Raw genomic sequence first — 25,537 nt, forward strand, 5'->3', positions numbered from 1 at the left:
TAAGAAACTAAAAGCTCTGGAGAATATAATGTTCAGAAGAGTGTACCCAGAAATAATTAAATGTTAGCTACAGCCCAATGAGTTAAATATTTAGTGTAAACAAAGCTGCAGGATAACAATTATGGGGAAAATAAAAACTAACTCTTCTTCATTTCAAATAACAACAAAAAAAGGGAAATAACACTAAACTGCAGGGCCAGCAGTTAAATAGTTGGACAGATAGTGGTTAAATTTTAGACTAGAATCAAAACTAAAACTGCAGAATCCCATCATCATTTTGTTTAAAATACAGGTGATGTTTTAATTTGCTTGGGAGAGTTTATCACAGTGATAAAAAGGGGAGAATACCATCAGAAATCTCATCTAGTCTTAAGATTGTTTTAGCAAAGGTCTTAAAGAAATACATGAAATTTTGCTAAAATAATGTACAAATGAAATAAAACTTAAAAAAGAGTAAAATAATTCATTACTAATGTTAGTACAATTCAATAAAGGAATGCCACTTTATCTGAATAATGTAGTTTCTAAAACAAATCCAAAAAGAAACAGAAATTTAGTGCCTCTGCTTTGAAAGTCCATATATTATGCATCATTTCTTAGAAAAAAATAGAAAATACATATTTCTGCCTAGAATTTATAAAACTTTTAAATTTTGGGTGGGGGAGGAAAACTTTCCACAACTGTAGTTGGAAAGTATTCATAAAGAAGATATAAAAATTTCCTAAAGTTCAGTGTTGATTGAGCTTTAAGTTGTTCCATGGTTCTGGGGCTTATCTGAGGGTTGTCATATTGAAAAAAGAAAAAAAAAAGGGAGGGGGAAAAAAAACCCTACCACGCCACATGTGAACATAAAAAAGAAGAGAACCCCAACCAATTGCACCACGACCGGATGGAAGAGCCCAGATGACACAACCAAGACAACTCTCAGTGTCTAGGAAGCTTGGGGTTCAGCTCCTTTTACTTCAGGCAAATCTGAACTGTGAGTATTTCATGATTTCAGTGACATAAATGAACCTTTATTTCGGCTAAAATTTGATTAGCTAAACATTCAAAGTGAAACCTGATTCATGGTGATTAGGCTACTCTAATGTCAGCAGTCGTTTGCTTTTAGGATCATTAAGTAAACTGCTTGAATGACACCTATGCCTTGATTTCAAATGAGACTGTCTTTTTACTTTAAGTACTTTGAGACATTCAGGGTATTTAAGCTCCTACTGTCAATATAGTCACATTGTTGATTCTGCATTTGTATACTGCCATCAAGATTTGCAGATCTACTTGATAATTAAAAGTTATTTTCATATGCAACACATTTTATTTCTAATGTATTATAAATTATCTATAACTTATTGACTTTATTAAGTTATGCTGTCTCCCTATTTTCAATTTCTGTCTTTTATTATATTATTACTATTTTATAGTATTACCAGATCATATAACATTTAAGTTTGATGTCTCAGAAGTAAATAAGGTAAATATTAGATAAGAGAGAAAGCAAAATACACTTCAGTTCAAATAATTTTTAAAATGTGTTTTTTATGGACAGAGTTAAAATTGTAACACAACCTTAACACGCTACTAATATTATTTCCAAAGTAATATGTTTTCAATTTTCATTTTGTATACAGCAGTTAATGCAATTTTTGAAGCATGTCCTGAATAGATTCAGTCATTATCGAGTCAAACGGTGAAAGGTTGCTACTATTACCAAATAGGTATGTATTTCAACAAGCAATGTGGTATTTTCACAAACATACCCAAACTGCATTTTAAAGGCTCCTGCTCATCTGGAGTCACAGTGGAATCTGTTGGGTCCTGCCCTCTGGGTCCAGTACTCCTACATGAGCCAGGCGAAAAACAACTGCAAAAGTAGGTGGTGGTGGGGGGGTACAAGGCACTAATACTAGGTTTTTGAACTTATGAATAGGATTTGCCAAGTAACAACATTTAAAAAACACTATCTACTATTACAAAAATATTGTGACCACTTCAATATAGCACATGGGTCACAAGCAGTGTCTGCTAGGAAATTAATCCCCTATGTGAACACAGTAGTTTGTTTCTTGTCTTCACAAGCAATTCTTAACATATCAAACAAGTAGTTTTAAAAATATTAATAAATAGTCTTATATAGTGAATGACATTGTAATGTATCAACCAACTTTAAAGGAGAAAAAAAAACAGTCACCAAGTTTAAAACAGAATCTAATTGTGATTAAAAAAAATTTTCTTCTTTTTCTGAGAAAGAGTCTTACTCTGTCACCCAGGCTGGAGTGCAGTGGCATGATCACAGCTCACGGCAGGCTCTGTCTCCTGGGTTCAAGCAATTCTCCACCCTCAGACTCTGGAGTAGCTGGGACCATAGGTGCCTGCCACCACATCCTGCTATTTATTTATTTATTTATTTATTTATTTTTGGTATTTTTAGTAGAGGCGGGGTTTCGCTATGTTGGCCAGGCTGGACTTGAACTCCTGGCTTCCAGTGATCTGCCTGCCTTGGCCTCCCAAAGTGCTGGGATTACATGCATGAGCCACTGCATCTGGGCAATTAAAAAAAAAAAAATATATATATATATATATATATATATTTTCGAGACAAGGTCTTACTCTGTCACCCAAGCTGGAGTACAGTGGCATGATCTTGGATCACTGCAACCTCTGCCTCCAGGCTCAAGTGATCCTCCCACCTCAGCCTCTTAAATAGCTGGGACTACAGGTACACATTACCATACCCAGCTAATTTTTATATCTTTTGTAGAGACAGGGTTTCGCTATCTTGCCCAGGCTGGTCTAGAACTCCTAAACTCAAGTGATCCTCTCGCCTCAGCCTCCTAAAGTGCTGGGATCACAGGCATGAACCATGGCACCTGGCTGTCAATTTGTGACTCAATAATTGCATGCTAGCTGTCTAATACATGTTTCTGAATTATGGCCACTAAATGCTTTATTCTCTTTGAAGACTAAAGCAAAACCAGAAAGGCTTACTGACAGACTTGTCCAACTATTATTTAATTTACTTGCGGATTAGAGCTGAGGCAAATGGTTTCAGGATATGTGCATTGTGCTAACAGCTTTCTAGAAACATCTTGATTATGGCTATGGGATCTAGAAGTAAGTTTGAAAAGATATGCTCTGCGGGTAGTGTCAAGCATTCTGATGAATTTGTGATTCTGTAAACTCTGGATTTACTTACTTACAATAATGGACATAGCAAATAAAAAGATTAATACCCTTTCCAAAGAAGAAACCTAGATGGCATAATTTCTTCTTAAAATTGTTGAAGTGTATGTTAAAGGAGTCATATAAAAAAACTGTTGATAGAACTCAATAAAGAAAATGCTCATCTGGCTGGGCACGGTGGCTCACACCTGTAATCATAGCACTTTGGGAGGCTGAGGCAGGAGCATCACAAGATCAGGAGTTCAAGACCAGCCTGACCAACATGGTGAAACCCTGTCTCTACTAAAAATACAAAAATTAGCCAGGCATGGTGGCATCTCCCGGTAATCCCAGCTACTTGGGAGGCGGAGGCAGGAGAATCACTTGAACTTGGGAGGTGGAGGTTGCAGTGAGCTGAGATGGCGCCATTGCCCTCCAGCCTCAGCGACTCTGTCTCAAAAAAAGAAAGAAAATGCTGATCCTATGTGATAAGGAGTGAGGTTTAGTGAAAAGGATCATGGGCTCTAAAAGTCAGATCTGAGTCCTAACTTGGGCACTGTCATTTAAGAGTTGTGTGGCCAAGAGTAACAATCATAACCTCTTGACTTAACTAATTTTCCTCCCTCCCTTAAGATCAAACCTCTTGAACCTTCCTTCTTTCCTTCCTTCCTCTCTCTCTCTCTCTCTCTCTTTCTCTCTCTTTCATTTTATTATATATTAAAGCCACGTGCTTGCTAGTTGCCTTGGCTGGCAGGCTGATCTTGAACTCCTGGTCTCAAGTGATCCTCCAGTCTCAGCCTTCAAAGTGTTGGGATTACACTGTGCCTGGCCTATCTATTGATCTTTCATTACCTCTTCTGTGATACCTATCTCACAGAGTTTTGCAAGGATTATGTAAATGAAGTAATGTAAATTTGTTTAACACAATGTCTGGTACACAGAAAGTACTAAATAAATAATTGGTTAATGGTTTGGCCATCTAGCTTAAGGGTTCAATTCTGACTGCAAATTAGAATCCCCTGAAGAGCTTTTAAAGGAAACCAGTGCTTGAAACCCATTCCAGACCAATTAAATCAGAATATCTGGGGAAGGAGCCAAGCACTGGCATCTTTAAAAAGCTCTCAAGGGGATTCTAATATGCAGCCAGGATTGGGAACCACTGATAATCCCTTCTACAAAGAACCCAATTGGTGGTAGTCTCAAAAATCTCCAGTGGTAAGATCCTTAAATTGCCTCCTAAGAGAGATTATTTCATTAGAAAAAAATCATTTCCTTAGAAGGAGGCAACATCTGTCTCTGCAGTTTCTATCACTGGTTCTTGCTCTGCTTTGTAAAGACACATATAACAAAGTGAAACCCTTTTTTCTATGGCTTTGTAAAGCATTCTCATCTCCAGGGTAAGGTGCCTATTTCCTTCAACTTGCTTCTATGACATGATTTGAGTTCTTCTCTCCATTTGGTCCATGGCCTTTTCTAAGTGTGCTGCTGTGGCTGAAACACTGCATTCCAGATGAGACCCTACCAGCTTGGATGGAAGCAGCTTAGTGGTAACAATTTTCATTTCAGACACCACATATCTAGGAATTCAACTAATGACGGGTTTTTTGTTACCACCACACCACGGTGATAGAGCAACTGCAATTGTGTTTGTTAATGCAGCTAAAGCTCTTCCTGTACTTGTATAGACGCTTATAATATCCACATGTAGAACTTCATATGTATTTCTATTAATTCCCTCTTTTATTCAATAATATTTATTGTGCTAAGCATTTGATACAGAGAGCCAAACAAAACTGACTTGGTTCTTAATCCTAATGGAACTTAAAATCAAGCACGAGAGAAGGAAAAAAACAACAACAAAATACTTACAGATGAGTTTTTCTTGTCATTTCAGCTACTTGAACTCTCAAAATCATATCACTTCTTGTGCCTCAATTCCCTGAACATATGAGAGCTCCCTAGATAACCACACACAATACGGGTGGCCCCTCTACAGACACCAGTTTCATTTTTGGCAGCCTGACATTCTTCCTAGATTGCTCTTTCCTTTTAGAATCTTAGATCACAGGCTGGGTGCAGTGGCTCATGCCAGTACTCCCAGCACTTTGGGAGGCCGAGGCAGGCGGATCACCTGAGGTCAGGAGTTCCAGACCAGCCTGGCCAATGTGGTGAAACCCCGTCTCCACTAAAAACACAAAAATTAGCCAGGCGTGGCAGTGGGCACCTGTAATTCCAGCTACCAGGGAGGCTGAGGCAGTAGAATTGCTTGAACCTGGTAGGTGGAGGTTTCAGTGAGCCAAGACAGTGCCATTGCACTCCAGCTTGGGTGACAAGAGCAAAACTCTGTCTCAAAAAAAAAAAAAAATCTTAGATCACAAGAAACATGCCTATATCTTTCTGCAAACTTTCTGAAATTTGTCTTCCTGCAGTTGAGCCACATGACAGACTAGACTCAGTCCTTCCTCGCTCCCTTCCTTTCTCCCTTCACTTTCCTGAATTCTGGAGACAAGCCAGGGATTACATAACTTCCTCTTCACCATCTAGTTCCTCTTCCATGGAATCAATGCTTCCCAACTTTACAGTTTTGTTTTTTTTTTGAGACGGAGTCTCGCTCTGTTGCCCAGGCTGGAGTGCAATGGCAAGATCTCAGCTCACTGCAACCTTCCCCTCCCGCGTTCAAGCATTTCTCTGCCTCAGCCTCCTGAGTAGCTGGGATGACAGGTGCCCACTACCTTGTCCGGCTAATTTTTGTATTTTTAGTAGAGATGGGGTTTCACCATGTTGGCCAGGCTGGTTTTGAACTCCTGACCTTGTGATCCACTTGGCTCGGCCTCCCAAAGTGCTAGGATTACAGGCGTGAGCCACTGCACCCAGCCAGCTTTACATTTTAAACCTTAACGTTACCCTCTACCAAAATGCTTTGTTCTTAATCAAATTACAGGTAGAGTTTTAAGAAAGGCTATTTTTCTCTGTGTATTAAGATCAAATCAGGAACTTAGTTTACTGCTATTCAAAGCCACTCTGCATGGCAGCAGTCAGGGTTTGAATGCCCACTCCTTCAAAATGTTTAATACGGTCTCTGTCTTATTCACCTTCCTTTTCTGCACAGTACTTAGCCAAGTGTGAGATAGTTACTAAAATGAGATTAATCAAGAGGTGTTTATTAAAGCTAACTTTTATTAAATAGTTGCTATGTGCCAGGATTAAGTTCTTCATATGTATTTTTCATTTTCACAAATGAAAAAACTCAGGCATAGAAAAGATTAAGTTATTTGCCCTTTGTTGCAAGTGAGTTGGGTCTGATTTTGAAAACCTTGCTTTGGGCATCTTTATGTTAACCCTGCTAAGTGGCTGCTGTACAGAATTAGGGCAGTCACTCTAAGAGAGGAATGTGATGAAACCTCCAGGAACATTTTCTTTACTTGTTATGAGCAGCTCTCAGACTAAGCTCTTCACAGCAGTCATGGGCCATAACAAGTAGCTTTGCAAATATTCTCTGCTGCTATAAACAAGTAGAATTCAAACATTACCTCTTCAAAGGTTCTAGCAAGTCTCAAATTATTGAACCCAGGGCACATTTAAGCTTTGGTCAGGTTACTTTCAAAATCTTGGATTGCACATCATGTTTCCCATCTACATTATCACTCTATGCTTCTACGTTAGGAGTGGCTAATTAGCAGCTGCCAGCTGACTTGGCTTTGTTTGGTTACATTTTTCTCCTGTGCAGTGTTAGAAAAGTCTGTGTAACGTTGCAGGTGCTGTGCTGTCTTAGTCTATTACGTTAATTGCATGCCCTGTGGGCAATAATTTGAACACCCCTACCTTGGTCTTAGGCTGAGAAGAAATTTAGGATGTTCTTTACTCCCACTCTAGAATGAGACCACTGCAGTAAGTCACACGCCATGTAGCAATACATGTCAAAATGAATGAATGCCACATATAAGGGAAAAAGTCAAGGCAGGAAGTGGTTCTGAAGCTGGGCAGGGCCAGCAGTGGGCCCAGCTCTCTTAAGCCTGTACATACCTTTAGAGAAACTGATGCTCATCTTTGAAAAATATGAGCTGTCATTTTTCTTCACCACCACCTCTATTCCCATGAGAACTTCCCCAAGAGAAGATGATCTCATAAATTGAGTTATTTTAATATAATACATGAAACAGACCTTGAATGTAGGGCATGGCCACAGAAAAGGTTAGAGCATGAAACTTCATGAGATCCTACATGATATGCTGCTTGTTTTATGATACAATTGATACAATAATGTTACTACATACAGTAGGATAAAACTAAAGTTTCTCACAATGTCTGAAAATAAATCATTTATTTACACTTTGCCTTTTTTTTTTTTTTTAAAAGATGGGGTCTTGTTCTATTGCTCAGGCTGGAGTACAGTGGTACAATTATAGCTAACTACAGCCTTGAACTCCTGGGTTCAAGCAATCCTCCTGCTGTAGCCTCCCGAGTAGCTAGGACCATAGGCGTGTGCTAAGAAGCCCAGCCTATTAATAGCAAAGGACTCAATGTTTGGCATTCTGTTGCAGGAAAAATCTGAAGACTAAGAACTACACATGAGGAATGCGTCATTTAGCACCTTCACTTTTTGATCTCCACAGAAGACAATGAGAAGTCACACCATAACAATGATGACAACAACTTCAGTCAGCAGCTGGCCTTACTCCTCCCACAGAATGCACTTTATAACTAATCACAGCGATCAGTCACCACAAAACTTCTCAGGAACACCAGATGTTATTACATGTCCCATGGATGAAAAATTACTATCTACTGTGTTAACAACATTTTACTCGGTTATTTTTATCGTGGGACTGGTTGGGAACGTAATTGCCCTCTATGTATTTCTGGGTATCCACCGCAAAAGAAATTCCATTCAAATTTATCTACTTAATGTAGCCATTGCAGACCTTCTACTCATCTTCTGCCTCCCTTTCCGAATAATGTATCACATTAACCAAAACAAGTGGACACTAGGTGTGATTCTGTGCAAGGTTGTGGGAACACTATTTTATATGAACATGTACATTAGCATTATTTTGCTTGGATTCATCAGTTTGGATCGCTACATAAAAATTAATCGGTCTATACAGCGACGGAAGGCAATAACAACTAAACAAAGTATTTATGTCTGTTGTATAGTATGGATGCTTGCTTTTGCTGGATTCCTAACTATGATTACTTTAACACTTAAGAAAGGAGGGCATAATTCCACAATGTGTTTCCATTATAGAGATAAGCATAATGCAAAAGGAGAAGCCATTTTTAACTACGTTCTTGTAGTAATGTTCTGGCTAATTTTCTTATTAATAATCCTTTCATATATTAAGATTGGGAAGAATCTACTGAGAATTTCTAAAAGGAGGTCAAAATTTCCTAATTCTGGTAAATATGCCACTACAGCCCGGAACTCCTTTATTGTACTTATCATTTTTACTATATGTTTTGTTCCCTATCATGCCTTTCGATTCATCTACATTACTTCACAGCTAAATGTATTGTCTTGCTACTGGAAAGAAATTGTTCACAAAACCAATGAGATCATGCTGGTTCTCTCGGCCTTCAACAGTTGCTTAGATCCAGTCATGTATTTCCTTATGTCCAGTAACATTCGTAAAATAATGTGCCAACTTCTTTTTAGACGATTTCAAGGTGAAGCAAGCAGGAGTGAAAGCACTTCAGAATTTAAACCAGGATACTCCCTGCATGATGTATCTGTGGCAGTGAAAATACAGTCTAGTTCTAAAGGCACTTGAGGTAAACATACTAAAAATAATGATATAATACAGCCTCTTAATTCTTTGAAGAACTAAAAAATGATGAAACATAGTTCTAGCATTTACAAAACTCAGATCTCAAAGCTCTCCTTGTATCTGTGATATTTCAATTGCTAAACTGTAAACCATTTGAAGGTACTACATTTTAAATCTGTATGCAAAATCTTTTCAAGATACATTTTTAAGCTAATACTCTTAACATAGATTGTGAAGTTAAGTGGAATTTATGGCTTTAACAGCAAAATAATTAAAGTGCCATAGTCTCTCAAGTCACTAAAGTAGTTATTAAAATCAAGCACTTGATACTAATTTAAAATGTGTTTTAAAGTAAATGATTCGGGAACTGACAATATGTCAGAAAACAGATGTTCCTTTCTCATTTAAAAATCTTGTATAATTTGCTGCTGTATGCCTAAATCTCTATAACAAATGAAAAGATAATTAATAAAATTCTAATTAAAAAATGAGATCACCCACTATCTATCACTGCTTAGATAAAAAGGGCATGAGCCACTGCATCTGGCGGGGTCTTAGTCTTGTTCATCATTGACTCCATGGAGCTTAGTACGTTTCTTGGTTATAGGAGATCAATATACATTTGTTGAATAATTAACAAGAATAGACAGATGAATAAGATAGGGAGAAAGGGAAGGAATGGGTGCTTATAAGAAAAAAAGTTGGGTGTAGTTAGCTTTTTTCCTAGTTCATTTGAATATGGCTGTATAGAACATCATACAATTGCTATCTAGGGGGTGTCATCAGAAAAACATTCTTGAAAGTTTGGCCAGCATTTGTCCAGTTCTTTGGTCATACAGAGAACCAGAATGTTATTGACTAAATATGTAAAAGCCTCTTATGACAAACTCCAAGGACTCATCTGAAAGTTTCTATCATGGAGTATAAAATTTTTTATACTTCTTAAAACTTAAGGTAGGCCATTGGCTGAGAAATCAATGTGAATGAGCATGAAGATTTTGATCAGAGCTGAATTAATTTTAATGAGACTTGGCTTGTATACAGTGCTCAGTTAACTATATATATGTTTTTTGAGATGGAGTCTTGCTCTGTTGCACAGGCTGGAGTGCCATGGCATGATCTTGGCTCACTGCAACCTCCGCCTCCCTGATTCAAGCAATTCTTCTGCCTTAGTCTCCGGGGTAGCTGGGATTACAGGTGTTCGCCACCATGCCTGGCTAATTTTTGTATTTTCAGTAGAGATGGGGTTTCACCATGTTGGCCAGGCTGGTCTTGAACTCCTGACCTCAGGTGATTCACCCACTTCGGAGTCCCAAAGTGCTGGAATTACAGGTGTGAGCCACTGTGCCCGGCCAGTTAACTATATTTCAATAAGTGCACACAATTGGTTGAATAAAAAATAAGTCAAAGCAAAAGCATATTTTAAAAATAAGTAATATTTGAGGATAAATATTAAAATTTGCAGAAAAATTAGAGGGTCAGAAAAATGTGATAAAATTATATTAATTACTTTGCCCTGACAATATTAACAAATAACCATCTAAATGAAATTTAGCATTTATGTTTGTGTTATGAAAACTTCTATTTTTCTTCATGTCCTCAAACTTAAAAATTTATTTTATATTAGCTGGGCATGGTGGCGTGTGTCTGCAGTCCCAGCTATTTGGGAGGCTGAGACAGGAGAATCGCTTGAACCCGGGAGGTGGAGGTTGCAGTGAGCCAAGATTGCGCCACTGCACTTCAGCCGGGCAACAGAGCGAGACTCCGTCTCAAAAAAAAATTATTTTATATTATTGGTAAACACCTTATGTATCTTATTGTATAGAGTTTGGTGAAATTACCAATTATTATCACTTTTAAGGAACATTAAAGTGAATATAAATACACTCATAGTTCTAGAAGCTGTCTCACTACACTAGATAACTGCTATAAAGCTCTGCACAATGGCATTCTTAAGAAAATTTTAAAGTATGCTTAATTAATTCTTGCTATATTATTTGCAAGAAAATTAATTTTGATAGAAATCAATGTCTATTTATAACAGATTGCTTACTGAGAGAAATCTGATAACATGCCTTAGAGTAACTTGAATCCTGAGAAGGTTTCTAAATTTTTAGAAAAAATATGCTACTGACTTACGAAAGTTAAAGCTACTTATTACATATAATCTTTTACTTCTTACTGAGCTTTAGTGTTTGCAAGCAGGAAACAGTTCTCACCTCTCCTAACCCAAGGTTTAGTTCTGGAAGCATACAAAAAAAGGAAATTCACAAGTATATACATATCTTTACCTCGCAAAGACCTTCAAAACAGGTTTCTAAATAACATCTCATATATGCAAAACCAAGTATGTTCAAAATGAATTGTCTGGCTGTCAGAGTGAGACCTCAGTGTTGAGTATTGCTAGTTTTGGGAAAGTATGCTGTATACAGCCAGGTTTGATGGTGGCTGAAATTTTCTGAGATTAAGTCAGTAGAAAAAGACAATTCTCTTCCACTATAGTTTTCTTTTCAACTTTAAAAAATGAATTCTTTATTACTGCTGACATAAAAGTAGAATATAACTATTTTTATTTCTTTTTTTTCTTGTTTTTCTCAGCACAAAAACCTGAATAACTAATATAACTATTTGAAACAAAGCCTTACTGAAAGTTATGCACAAGAGAAAACCAATATGAAAAGAGTTCTCTCAACAAGCAACCTGGATGCTGCAGCAACATGTTAATGGGCTAATTATTTTCTAGGTCTTCAAAATATAATACTTTATCAGATATTAAAATATATTCTTATCCTTCAGTAAGGATAACACTGTGGAGCAGACACGAGGATAAACTTATCTGTGGAACCAAATATACTTGTCTAAGCAGATCCTAGATGACATATGAGAAAAGTACAAAATACGTATATGACTTTTTTTTTTGGAGACAGGGTCTCACTCTGTTGCCCAGCCTGGAGTGCAGTGGTGCAATCTCAGCTCACTGCGACCTCTGTCTCCTGGGTTCAAGCAGTTCTCCTGCCTCAACTTTGGAGTAGCTGGGATTACAGGTGTGTGCCACTGTGGCTGGCTAATTTTTATATTTGTAGTAAAGACAGGGTTTTGTCATGTTGGCCAGGCTGGTCTTGAACTCCTGACCTCAGGTCATCTGCCCGCCTTTGCCTTCCAAAGTGCTGGGATAACAGGTATGAGCCACCATGCTTGGCCTGTATACGACATATTAATGGCTCTCCGAAGGGTGAGGGCAGGAACACATGAAAGGGAGACTTAAGATCCTGTTAGTCAAGATGTGCCAGAATCTTGCAAACGTGGGGTTAAGTGTATTTTTGCAAAGCTCAGATGACCCCCATACATTCTCCTTCCTCAGAGAAAATCACTGTAATTAAAGGAAACATCACAAAAATCATCAGGAAGGAAGAGATGGATTAATAAATAATAGTGCTGTGCCTATTTAAAATAAAAGGCCAATTTACAGCGTTACCTTTTATCTTACCCCAAAATTTTTAAGTATATTCAAGAATTAAGTGTAAATAATGAGACCTTAAAAGATAAAAACCAACTAATTTATCTGTAGATGGGAAAGAACTTTCAAACAAAATAACAGAAATAACTATAGGGAAAAATTCATAGATCTCACTTAGAAATTTAGATTCTTTGTACCAAATCATAAAAACTGAAGCAAAAGTACAAAGCAGGAAAAATATTCACCACAGATATGATATTTACTGGAGAGCCTTTTATGTCAGCCACCAAGAAACCACACTCACTTGTAAAGAAGCTTGTAGGGGTATTTTTAATTGGAAGAAAATATTTGAAACTCAGAATATAATCTGAATTATGTCAACTCAGATGAGGGATAAACTACGGGGCATTCCCATGTTGGATGATGCAGTGTCCTCTGTCATAGCTGCATGGCCCAGCTGAGTGGCTGTCACTATGCCTCAGTTCAGCCTATGTTTTCAGATGAAGACTTGGAGAGCTGTTTTGGGATGTTAAGAGTTAGCACAGAACTAGAAAGGAGGTAGTAGGTTTGTTCTAAACTTCTATTTTTCCTTTTATTTCCCTGCTTCAAGTTCACATGTAAGGGAATGGGAAGCAAAGTGATGTGTTTATTTACATGCCCTTCACTGTGCTAGGTGCTTCCCATGCATTATCATCAGTTAATTTTCATGGCACTGTGATGTAAGCAGCAATTGTATTTTACATATGTAGCGATGCAAGTTGGTAGACTTCCATTCTACTGACATTGTCTCTGCTAATGCTTTTCACTTTTGTTTAATTCTGTCCGAGCACAAAGGTGATTGCTGAGATGTCTTTCATTTAAAAAACATAAGTTGCCATTAATATGTATTGGGGCCAAAAATTTCTGCTTATCCCTCATCAAAATTGAGGGCCGGGCGCGGTGGCTCAAGTCTGTAATCCCAGCACTTTGGGAGGCCAAGGCGGGTGGATCACGAGGTCAGGAGATCGAGACCATCCTGGTTGACATGGTGAAACCCCGTCTCTACTAAAAATACAAAAAATTAGCTGGGCATGGTGGTGCGTGCCTGTAATCCCAGCTACTCAGGAGGCTGAGGCAGGAGAATTGCCTGAACCCAGGAGGCGGAGGTTGCGGTGAGCTGAGATAGCGCCATTGCACTCCAGCCTGGGTACCAAGAGCGAAACTCTGTCTCAAAAAAACAAACAAACAAACAAAATTGAGTAATGCCAAAAAAACAAAATCTTTAAGACTGCTTTTTTACCCATCACACTTTTGTACATTCTGGAAGCTCTCTCTGAAACATGGATGATAATCCAGCACAAACTCATAAAGGTTGAAGTGAAAAAAAAAATGGAATCAAATTAGAGCATCTTACCCTTATTAGTTTTGTTTCTGGCCCATGAAATGCATACAGAATCATCAGAAGATGGAACAGGCTTCTAATTATGGTTTGGATACAGGTGTTGATGATACAAGGAATCTCTTTTGCTTTAATAAGTCATGCAAGTTATTTTGGGAGCAACAGTTAACTGTTTCACTTATACTCTGGTTTGGTAATTTCACATATATATTGCTTTTAGTCATAAAACATTTCAAACATACAAAAATGGAAAAATGCAACGTAACAGGTAGCTAAGCACCCAGCAACCGAATTGAACAGATATTAATGGCTTGGTTTTACTTAAAAGTTTTTTCGCGGGGGGGCGGGGAGGGGGGCGCTAAAAAGTTTTTTCGTGCTCATAGACATCATCCAAAAAGTTAGATATATTAAAGCTCACTTCACATCCTTCCTTGAGGAAATCTCTTTCCTGAAGTTGGTGTCTATCACTCTGATGTATATTTTTGTGCTTTTACAACATACATATGCATAACAATATGCACTACTTTTTGTTTTAAAAATTTACACAAATGGTGTCTTACTATTACATCCTTTGTACCTCTTTTCACTCAAATTATGTTTATCTGTGTAGACTCACGTAGGTCTTGTTCATTCATTTTCACTGATGTAGTGTTTTACTGCTTTCAAACAAGAACTCATTTCTCCATTTCCTTTGACAATGGGCATCTTGGTGGTTTCCACTTTTTCCACTAATTAAAACGATGTTCAAGTGAAGTCTTTTCTATACCCTATGCTTATGTGTGAAGTTTATGTGACACCTAAAAGCAGAAATGCTTGGTTGTAAGGGTATGTACGTTTTCAGCTTGTCTCAGTTTTGACAAATTGCTTTCCAAAGTGATTTTACCAATTTATATGCCCATCACACTACGAGGCAGAAATGAGTTCCTTATAAAACCAAGTGTTGGTAAGGATGCAGGACTCACATCCTTACCAAGGATGAGTCCTGCATCCTTACCAACACTTGGTTTTATCAGATTTACTAATTTTTGCCAATCTGATAGGTGTGAAATTGTATCTCATTGTGGTTTTAATTTGCTGATTACTAGTGAAATGAAGTATCATTTCATATACTTTTTGCTCATTCAGGTTTCTTCTTGGGTGAATGGCCTATTCATATATATACCCCTCCTCCTCCCTTTTCCCTTAATGAGTTGCTTATCTTTTTTTCCTTTTTCTTTTTAAAAAAATTGTTGAAGTAGCTCTTTATATATTCTGGGTTCTAAATCCTTTGTTATTTATATAGTTTGTAAATAACTTCTAACACTATGCAGTTGTCTTTTACTTTGCTTATGGTCTCTTTTGTCAGACACTAGAAGCAAAGTTAAAAAAATTTTCTAATCAATCAATCTAAATAAACACTAGCCCTTATGCATTCCTTAAGGACCAAGCTAAAGAACTTGCAGATGAAATTATCTTATAATTAGATATCTTGGTATTTCAGTTATAAATAGTATAGAGGAGTCCAAATCAGGTGTTCCCTGAGAACATGAAAATAAACATGTTTTCTAAAGAGTTCAGCTACAAAATCCAAATACCTGAGTACAAATATATAAAACAACTTTAGAGACAAAAAGTATCTTAGACCAGGAGATAACTTGATTAACATATCTAAAGAAAGAATTGGCCATTCACTAGGGGATGAGGGAAAATTAGAAGAAAAAAAAGTGCTAATAAAATGTTGGTATTGCCCATCTAACACAGCCCAGGGAATTGATCTTGGCCAATGTATATGGATTATCATGATCCCACTGGTAAGGCTGTAGGAAGAATTATGGTAGGGCCGAATCCAATAAGTTTTCTTATCCCAGTAATATTAAGCGTTATTAAACATCCAACTGAGAGGCAGCATAAAGACCGGTTAAAAGGGTGAATGATGCAGTCAGGCTGTCTGAGTTATTTCTGCTGCCACCACTTACAATATAACATTTATCTACTGAGAAAACAGGAATAATAGTAGTACCTAACTCATAGGGTTGTTATGAGGACTCAACGAGTGAATACACGCACCTGGCAAGTAGAAACATGCAACATATGGTATCCAAATACCCAAATGCCAAAGGAAGGCAGAGAAAATACATAAAATGGAATGGCTAGAAGCTGAGGGTAAACATCAGAACCAGAAAGATATACAGTGGAAGTTGATCTGGATCAAGTGAGGTGGGGGAAATAACTCAGAAAGAGTAATTTTATTTAGCCTCAGCTTTCACTAATAATAGCAATGTCCAGGACAGGAGAGGTAACAGACCCACTGTATGTTATGCTAATCAGAACCATACTCTGAAACTTGAGCAAGTAAGGAGGAGAGTGTGAGCGCACCTGGCAGGATGCTATTAGAAGAAATGTTGGGCCAGGCACAGTGGCTCATGCCTGTAATCCCAGCATTCTGGGAGGCTGAGGCAGGAGGACTGCTTGAGCTAAGGAGTTCCAGACCAGCCTGGGCAACATAGCGAGGCTATCTCTACAAAAGATTAAAAAATATAGCTTGGCATGGTGGCACATGCCTGTAGTCCCAGCTACTCAGGAGACTAATGTGGGAGGATCACTTGAGCCCAGGAGTTTGAGGCTACAGTGAACTATGATCATGTTACTGCACTCCAGCCTGGGTGACAATCTTCTAAAAAGAAAAAATTAGAAGAGATGTCAATATATATCTGATTCTTGGTTTTTCTCCATGTAATCAGAGAGGCCAAACAGATCACCATATTATGTTCTGAAGTGAGGACAAGGTACCTTCATCTAAACCTGGCTCCATAGCATGAACTCAGGTAGGTGCAGTAATCATGTGAATGTGGTATATTTTGAAATTTTGTCTAACAGCAAATTTCTAAACCAAAAGTTCTTAATGCCTTCCATTAATACTGCCAGCATAGCTATTATAAGCCCTTTGCAGACAGTTCCTTCCTACGTTTCCTGCCTTGTCCTGTATGCTACTACTTATTTAGATTTTCTAGAACCCTGGCCCGCCTCCCCGGGGTCTCTTTTTTCCTTTCCTGGACTCAGCAGCACCTCTGTCTTCCCCAATTCAGTTTGCCTCTTTGTTTTCCTACTTTCTTTTTTAATGGCCTTCCTCACAATTTAGTGCCCTCTTCTCTTGTGTCCTCTGAACTGTCAGAAGATGAAATGCTTCATATTTGTGTGGAAATTCAGTTTGTACTCAAAAGAAAAATGCTGTTTCCTCTATATGAAAAACAACTTTCAGCTGGCTGCAAAGGGAACTGGTGAGGTTTGCATGCATGCTCATATTCAGTTCCCCTTTGTGGCTAGTGAAACTTGAAAAACACAGGAACACACAGGGTCAGCTCTTATGGGGACTGATTACAGGGTTCCAAATAGATGTGGCAAGTAGAGAGAGGATGCAGCTAAGTAAGTAAGTAAGTAAGTGCAAGTCTCATGGCCCAGTAATTTGACATTTATGATCCTGCAAATAACGAAACCTTAAGTAATGACTACAACCCAGCATGGTAGGAGGGAAAGCTACCCTACCATGCTAGACAATCATCTTTCTACATCCTTTTAATCTCTGGTAGTGAAGATGTCAATGAATTTATCCAGCTCTCAGGATCAAACCAGCTATTGGGAAGCAAAGCAGGAGAAACAGACTTTTCTTCTGGTTTTACTGAAAAGTTAGATTAATTCTGGAAAGAGAAGGTAAAGGAAGAGGATTTATAGAGGATAAAAAGTACAAAGGAAACACCATGGATTCATGGCATATTATGTATATATATATATATATATATATATATATATATGGACAGACAGACAAACACACACACACACACACACACACACACACACACACACACACACACGTTTTTTTAGAGACAGAGTCTCACTCTGTTACCTAGGCTGGAGTGCAGTAGCATGACCACAGTTTACTGTAACCTCAAACTCCTGGGCTCAAGTGATTTTTCTCCCTCAGCCTCCCATGTACTAAGAACCACAGGCAAGTGCCACTGCACCCAGCTGGATTCATGGCACACTGAATATACCTTTTAATACAAGAAACAACAAATACAACATGACAGCTCCAAGACCAAAGTGGGACACAGTAGGTATCCCTCACAAAGTAAAATTTCCTTTCCTTTTAGGAATATTATCCAGGAAACTATGAACTCTGAGATACACATACTATAGTAATCCCTAAAGAAAAAGCCAATGATTCATTCATGTCAGATGGCCGAATAGGAACAGCTCTGGAATGCAGTTCCCAGTAAGAGTGGCACAGAAGGTGAGTGATCTCCACATTTCCAACTGAGGTACCAGGTTCATCTCAATGGGACTGGATGGACAGTGGGTGTAGCCCGAGGAGGGCAAACTGAGGCAGGGTGGGGCACTGCCTTGCCCGGGAACTGCTATAGGCTGGAGGGCACTCCCTTCTACCCAATGGAGGCTAACGGCAATGTTTCTGGCCACTCTGGAGCTCCGGTTCCGATACTGCGCTTCTCCCACGGTCTTTGCAGCTCATAGACCAGGAGCTGCTTGCATGCTGACAGGCTACACAGGTTTCCAGGACAAATCTGAGCAGCTGTTTTGACTGGCGCCTGGAGCACCTGCGAGACAGAGTCGCCCATACCCCAGAGAGAAAGAGGGCTGAAGGTGGGGAGCCAGGTGATCTGTCTCCACGGGTCCCACCGCCACAGAGAACAGCAAACTGAATCCCACTGGCTTGGGATTTTCCCAGCTAGCACAGCAGTTTGAGCTCGACCCTCGCCAGACAAGCTCCACGGGGGGTGGGGTGTCTGCCATTACCAGGCAGCTCTAACCTTAGCTGTGTAAACAAAAGCACAAAGAAGTTTACACAGCAGCTGGGGGGAGCCTGCCGCAGTAGCAGCTCAACAATGCCTCTGCAGGCAGACTGTGACTAGACTCCCTCCTTGCTGGGCAGGACATCTTTGAAAAAAGGCAGCAGCCTGTCAGGGACTTATAAATAAAGCCACAGCTTCCTGGGACAGAGCACCTGGGAAAAGGAGTGGTTGTGAGTTCCGCCGAAGCAGACTTAAACATCCCTGCCCAGCAGCTCTGAAGGGAGCAACGGAGCTCCCAACACAGCACTTGAGCTCTGACAAGGGACAGACTGCCTCCTCAAACAGCTCCCTGACCCCTGTATATCCAAAGAGTCATCTCATACAGGAGAGCTCTGGCTGATAATTGGCAGGTATCCTTCTGGGATGAACCTACCAGAGGAAGGAACAGGCAGCAATCCTTGCTGTTCTGCAGCCCCCACGGGTGATTCCCAGGCAAGCAGGGTCTGGAGTGGACCTCCAGCAGTCCTGCAGCAGAGGAACCTGACTATTAGAAGGAAAACTAAAAAACAGAAAGAAATAGCCCCAACATCAACAAAAAGGACATCCACACAGAGACCTCATCTGAAAGTCAACAACTTCAAAGACCAAAGGTAGATAAATCCACAAAGATGGAAAGAAACCAGTGCAAAAAGGATGAAAACACCAAAAACCAGAATGCCTCTCCTCCTCCAAGGGATCACAACTCCTCACCAGCAAGGCAACATGGAGAATGAGTTTGATAATTTGACAGAAGCAGGCTTCAGATGGTGGGTAATCACAAACTTTTCTGAACTAAAGGAACATGTTCTAACCCAATGCAAAGAAACTAAGAATGTTGAAAAAATAGATGAAATGCTAACTGGAATAACCAGCTTAGAGAAGAACATAAACCACTTGAGGGAGCTGAAAAACACAGCACAAGAACTTTGCAAAGCATATACAAGTTTCAATAGCCAAGTCAACCAAGCAAAAGAAAGGATATCAGAGATTGAAGATCAACTCAATGAAATGAGAAGGCAAGATTAGAGAAAAACGAATGAAAAGAAATGAACAAAGCCTCCAAGAAATATGAGATTATGTGAAAAGACCTAATCTACATTTGATTGGTGTACCGGAATATGATGGGGAGAATGAACCCAAGATGGAAAACGTTCTTCAGGTTATTATCCAGGAGAACCTCCCCAACCTAGCAAGACAGGCCTACATTCAAATCCAGGAAATACAGAGAACACCACAAAGATATTCCTCAAGAAGAGCAACTCCAAGACACATAATTGTCAGATTCACCAGGGTTGAAATGAAGGAAAAAATGCTAGGGGCAGCCAGAGAGAAATCCCTTCAGGTTACCCACAAAGGGAAGCTCATCAGACTCACAGCAGATCTCTCAGCAGAAACCCTACAAGCCAAAAGAGAGTGGGGACCAATATTCAACATCCTTAAACAGAAGAACTTTCAACCCAGAATATCATATCCAGCCAAATTAAGCTTCATAAAGGAAGGAGAAATAAAACCCTTTATGGACAAACAATTGCTGAGAGATTTCATCACCACCAGGCCTGCCTCATAAGAGCTCCTGAAGGAAGCACTAAATATGGAAAGGAACAACCAGTACCAGCCAATGCAAAAGCGCACCAAAATGGTAAAGACCATCGACACAATGAAAAACCTGCATCAACTAACGGGCAAAACAACCAGCTAGTATCAAAATGGCAGGATCAAAGTCACACATAACAATATTAACCTTAAATGTAAATGGGCTAAATGCCCCAATCAAAAGACACAGGCTGGCAAATTGGATAAAAAGTCAAGACCCATCGATGTGCTGTATTCAGGAGACCCATCTCAGGTGCAAAGACACACATAGACTCAAAATAAAGGGATGGAGGAAGATTTACCAAGCAAATGGAGAGCAAAAAAAGCATGAGTTGCATCCTAGTCTCTGATAAAAATGGACTTTAAACCAACAAAGATCTAAAGAGACAAAGAAGGGCATTACATAATGGTAAAGGGATCAATGCAACAAGAAGAGCTAATTATCCTAAATATATAAGCACCCGATACAGGAGCACCCAGAAACATAAAGCAAGTTCTTAATAACCTACAAAGAGACTTAGACTCTCACACAACAATAGTGAGAGACTTTAACACTCCACTGTCAATATTAGACAAATCAATAAGACAAAAAATTAACAAGGATATCCAGGACTTGAACTCACATCTGGACCAAGTAGACCTAATAGACATCTACAGAACTCTCCACCCTAAATCCACAGAATATATATTCTTCTGAGCAGCACACTGCACTTACCCTAAAATTGACCACATAATTGGAAGTAAATCACTCCTCAGCAAATGCAAAAGAACAGAAATCGTAACAACCAGTCTCTCAGACCACAGTGCAATCAAATTAGAACTCAGGACTAAGAAACTCACACAAAATTGCACAACTACATGGAAAATGAACAACTTGCTCCTGAATGACTACTGGATAAATAATGAAATGAAGACAGAAATAGATGTTCTTTGAAACCAATGAGAATGAAGATACAACATATCAGAATCTCTGGGATACATTTGAAGCAGTGTCTAGAGGGAAATTTATAGCACTAAATGCCCACAAGAGAAGTGAGGAAAGATCTAAAATCGACAACCTATTGTCAAAATTAAGAGAACTAGAGAAGTAAAATTAAAAGAACTAGAGAAGCAAAATCAAACAAATTCAAAAGCTAGCAGAAGACATAAAATAACTAAGATCAGAGCAGTACTGAAGGATATAGAGACATAAAAAAACCCTTCCAAAAAAATCAATAAATCTAGGAGTTGATTTTTTGAAAAGATCAACAAAATAGACTGCTAGCCAGACTAATAAAAAAGAAAAGAGAGAATAATTGAATAGATGCAATAAAAAACGCTAAAGGGGATATCACCACCGATTCCACAGAAATACAAACTACCATCAGAGATTACTACAAACACCTCTATGCACATAAATCAGTAAATCTAGAAGAAATGGATAAATTTCTAGACACACACCCTCCCAAGACTAAACCAGGAAGAAGTTTAATCCCTGAATAGACTAATAATGAGGTTGGAAGTTGAGGCAGAAATTAATAGCCTACTAACCAAAAGAAGTCTAGGTTCAGATGGGTTCACAGCCAAATTCTACCAGAGGTACAAAGAGGAGCAGGTACCATTCATCCTGAAACCACTCCAAACAATACAAAAAGATAGAATATTCCCTAACTTATTTTATGAGACCAACATCATCCTTATACCCAAACCTGGCAGAGACAACTAAAATAGAAAATTTCAGGCCAAATATCCATGATGAACACTGATGCAAAAATCTTCAATAAAATACTGGCAAACCAAATGCAACAACACATCAAAAAGATTATCCACCATGATCAAGTAGGCTTCATCCCAGGGATGCAAGGCTGGTTCAACATATGCACATATATAAACGTAATCCATCACATAAACAGAACCAAAGACAAAAACCACATGATTATCTCAATAGATGCAGAGAAGGCCTTCAACAAAATTCAACAGCTTTTCTGCTAAAAACTCTCAATAAACTAGGTATCGATGGAATGTATCTCAAAATAATAAAAGCTATCTACAACAAACTCACAGCCAATATCATACTGAATGGGCAAAAACTGGAACCATTCCCTTTGAAAACTGGCATTAGACAAGGGTGCCCTCTCTAACCATTTCTATTCAATATAGTATTGGAAGTTCTGGCCAGAGCAATCAGGAAAGAAAAAGAAATAAAGGGTATTCAATTAGGAAAAGAGGAAGTCAAATTGTCTCTATTTGCAGATGATGTGATTGTATATTTAGAAGACCACATCGTCTCAGCCCAAAGTCTCCTTAAGGTGATAGGCAACTTCAGCAAAGTCTCAGGATACAAAATCAATATGCAAAAGTCACAAGCATTCCTATACACCAATAACAAAGAGAGAGCCAAATCATGAGTGAACTCCCGTTCACAATTGCTACAAAAAGAATAAAATATCTAGGAATACAACTAATAAAGGACATGAAGGACCTCTTCAAGAACTACAAACCACTGCTCAAGGAAATAACAAAGGGCACAAAGAGACAGAAAAACATTCCATTCCATGCTTATGGTTAGAAAGAATCAATATTGTGAAAATGGCCATACTGCCCAAAGTAATTTATAGATTCAGTGCTATCCCCATCAAGCTACCATTGACCTTCTTCACAGACCTGGAAAAAAAACACCTTAAACTTCATATGGAACCAAAAAACAGCCTGCATAGCCAAGACAATCCTAAGCAAAAAGAACAAAGCTGGAGGCATGATGCTACCCAACTTCAAACTATACTACAAGGCTATAGTAATCAAAACAGCATGGTACTAGTACCAAAACAGAGATATAGACCAATGGAACAGAACAGAGGCCTCGGAAGTAATGCCACAAAACTACAACCATCTGATCTTTGACAAACCTGACAAAAACAAGCAGTGGGGAAAGGATTCCCTGTTTAATAAACAGTGTTGGGAAAACTGGCTAGCCATATGCAGAAAGCTGAAACTGGACCCATTTCTTATACCTTATACAAAAATTAACTCCAGATGGATCAAAGATTTAAACATAAGACCTAACACCATAAAAACTAGAAGAAAACCTAGGCAATACCATTCAGGACATAGAGATAGGCAAGGACTTAATGACTACAACACCGATAGCAATCGCAACAAAAGCCAAAATAGACAAATGGGAGCTAATTAAACTTAAGAGTTTCTGCACAGCAAAAGAAACAATCATTAGAGTGAACCAGCAACCAATAGAATAGGAAAAAATTTTTGCAAGTTACCCATCTGACAAAGGGCTAATATTCAGAATCTACAAAGAACTAAAACAAATTTACAAGAAAAAAACAAACGACTCCATCAAAAAATGGGCAAAGGATATAAACAGGCACTTTTCAAAATAAGACATTTATGTGGCCAACAAACATGAAAAAATGCTCCTCATCACTGGTCATCAGAGAAATGCAAATCAAAACCACATTGAGATACCATCTCACGCCAGTTAGAAAGGCGATCATTAAAAAATCTGGAGACAACAGATGCTGGAGAGGATGTAGAGAAACAGGAACACTTTTATACTGTTGGTGGGAGTGTAAATTAGTGCAACCATTGTGGAAGACAGTGTGGCGATTTCTCAAGGATCTAGAACTAGAAATACCATTTGGCCCAGCAATCCCATTACTGGGTATATACCCAAAGGATTAGAAATCATTCTACTATAAGGACATGCATACATATGTTTATTGTAGCACTGTTCACAATAGCAAAGACTTGGAACCAACCCAAATGCTCATCAAGAATAGACTGGATAAAGAAAATGTGGCACATATACACCATGGAATACTGTGCAGCCATAAAAAAGGATGAGTTCATGTCCTTTGCAGGGACATGGATGAATCTGGAAACCATCATTCTCAGCTAACTGACAAGAACAGAAAACCAAACACCGCATGCTCTCACTCATAAGTGGGTGTTGAACAATGAGAACACATGGACACAGGGAGGGGAACATCACACACTGGGGTCTGTTGGGGGGTGGGAGGCTAGGGGAGCAATAGCAGGGAGTGGGGAGGTTGCAGAGGGATAACATTAGGAGAAATACCTAATGTAGGTGATGGGGGGATGGAGGCAGCAAACCACCATGGCATGTGTATACCTATATAACAATCCTGCAAGATCTGCACATGAACCCCAGAAGTTAAAGTATAATAAAAAAAAGAAAAAGAAAAAGCCAATTCACTACACCTCAAGGAGAAAATATATAATAAGTCTAGTAGAACATTAAAGTTGTAAGCACATCCAAAGAAATATGTTAGATTAAAAATTGCCCCCAGTTCCTGGCCACTCCTCTCATCCACAGGTGGAGTCTACTTTCCCAGTTGAATCTGGGCAGATATTAAGACCTGCTTTGACCAATAAAATGTAGACATTGTATGACATTTGATTAAGGCCTTAAGAAACCTTGCAGCTTCCAGTTTTGCCCTCTTGGAACCTGAGACCATCACATTATAAATAAGCCCAGGATGAAAGATCCTGGAGAGACGGGAACAGCCTGCTCAACTCTTCCAGGTGATGCTCTAGACATGTGAGTGAGGCCATGTTGAACGAGCTAGCCTCAGCTGAGCTGCCAGATGACTAAGTTGCATAAATGACCACCAGGTGAGACAAACAGAACTACCCAGCTGAGTCCAGAACAAATTGCAGAATTGAGAGTGAATAAATGGTTCTTGTGTTAAGCCACCAAGTCTGGGGGTGGTTTAGTACACAGCAATAGATAAATGATGCATAAAAAATATAAATAAAGAATATGTGTAACACTGATTTCTAAAAAGATGACAATGAATATAGTAATTTCTTTAACAAAAAAGACAATGCCTCAAGTTATTTTACTTGAAAGTTTTGTGCGTGTATGCATGTGAGAGAGCGAGTGAGAGTGAGGGGGTGGGGAGAGAGAGAGAGAGAGAGAGAGAGAGAGAGAGAGAGAGAGAGAGAGAGAGAGAGAGATTGTACTTTCCAAGCCATTGCAGGACAGGGAGTGGTGGAGTTCTTGAAGACTTAGTAACAAACCACGTGTTCTCAGAGGTAAAAACAAGTACATACTCCACTTGATGAAACGAGCTCAATAACGAGGCAAAGGTTATTTTAAGTTCTCTCTTAAGAGGAAGGGATATGCAGTGTAAGTTGTTACAATGACAGGAAGAGGTGACTATAGTCGAGGGTAGAGGAGACTTCTCCTATGCTGTCTTTGTGAGGTGAAAATACTTTAGACATAACATGTTTTTATTACAAGTTTTTCAGTATTATTTGACTTTAAAAACCATGTCCATCAATTTCTATGATTAAACAAAGTTAAAGAAAAACTGAGAGATACAGTAATAAAAACTTTCACATA

The 25,537-nt window shown here is 38.8% G+C and overlaps 2 protein-coding genes across 15 annotated transcripts in view; one reads left to right on the forward strand and one right to left on the reverse strand.

Moving 5' to 3' along the window:
- Positions 1-25,537, reverse strand: part of CASK (calcium/calmodulin dependent serine protein kinase) — a 410,801-nt gene that overhangs the window by 160,625 nt on the left and 224,639 nt on the right. The window lies entirely within an intron of this gene.
- GPR34 (G protein-coupled receptor 34) lies at positions 869-9,919 on the forward strand. Of its 2 annotated transcripts, none has more exons than XM_003924024.3 (3): positions 869-979; positions 1,629-1,715; positions 7,701-9,919. In XM_003924024.3, exon 3 carries the CDS (start codon positions 7,779-7,781, stop codon positions 8,925-8,927), a length of 1,149 nt encoding a protein of 382 aa, XP_003924073.1. In that variant the 5' UTR covers positions 869-979; positions 1,629-1,715; positions 7,701-7,778; the 3' UTR covers positions 8,928-9,919. The 2 variants fall into 2 exon arrangements, with proteins under 2 accessions (XP_003924073.1, XP_010333109.1); XM_010334807.2 differs by having other exon boundaries at positions 1,632-1,715.

This window comes from Saimiri boliviensis, chromosome X, assembly GCF_048565385.1.
Source record: "Saimiri boliviensis isolate mSaiBol1 chromosome X, mSaiBol1.pri, whole genome shotgun sequence".
NCBI lineage: Eukaryota > Metazoa > Chordata > Mammalia > Primates > Cebidae > Saimiri > Saimiri boliviensis.

What these genes read in the sequence shown, in the direction of transcription:
- GPR34 (XM_003924024.3), top strand. Translation starts at nt 7,779, where the DNA reads ATGAGAAGTCACACCATAACAATGATGACAACAACTTCAGTCAGCAGC.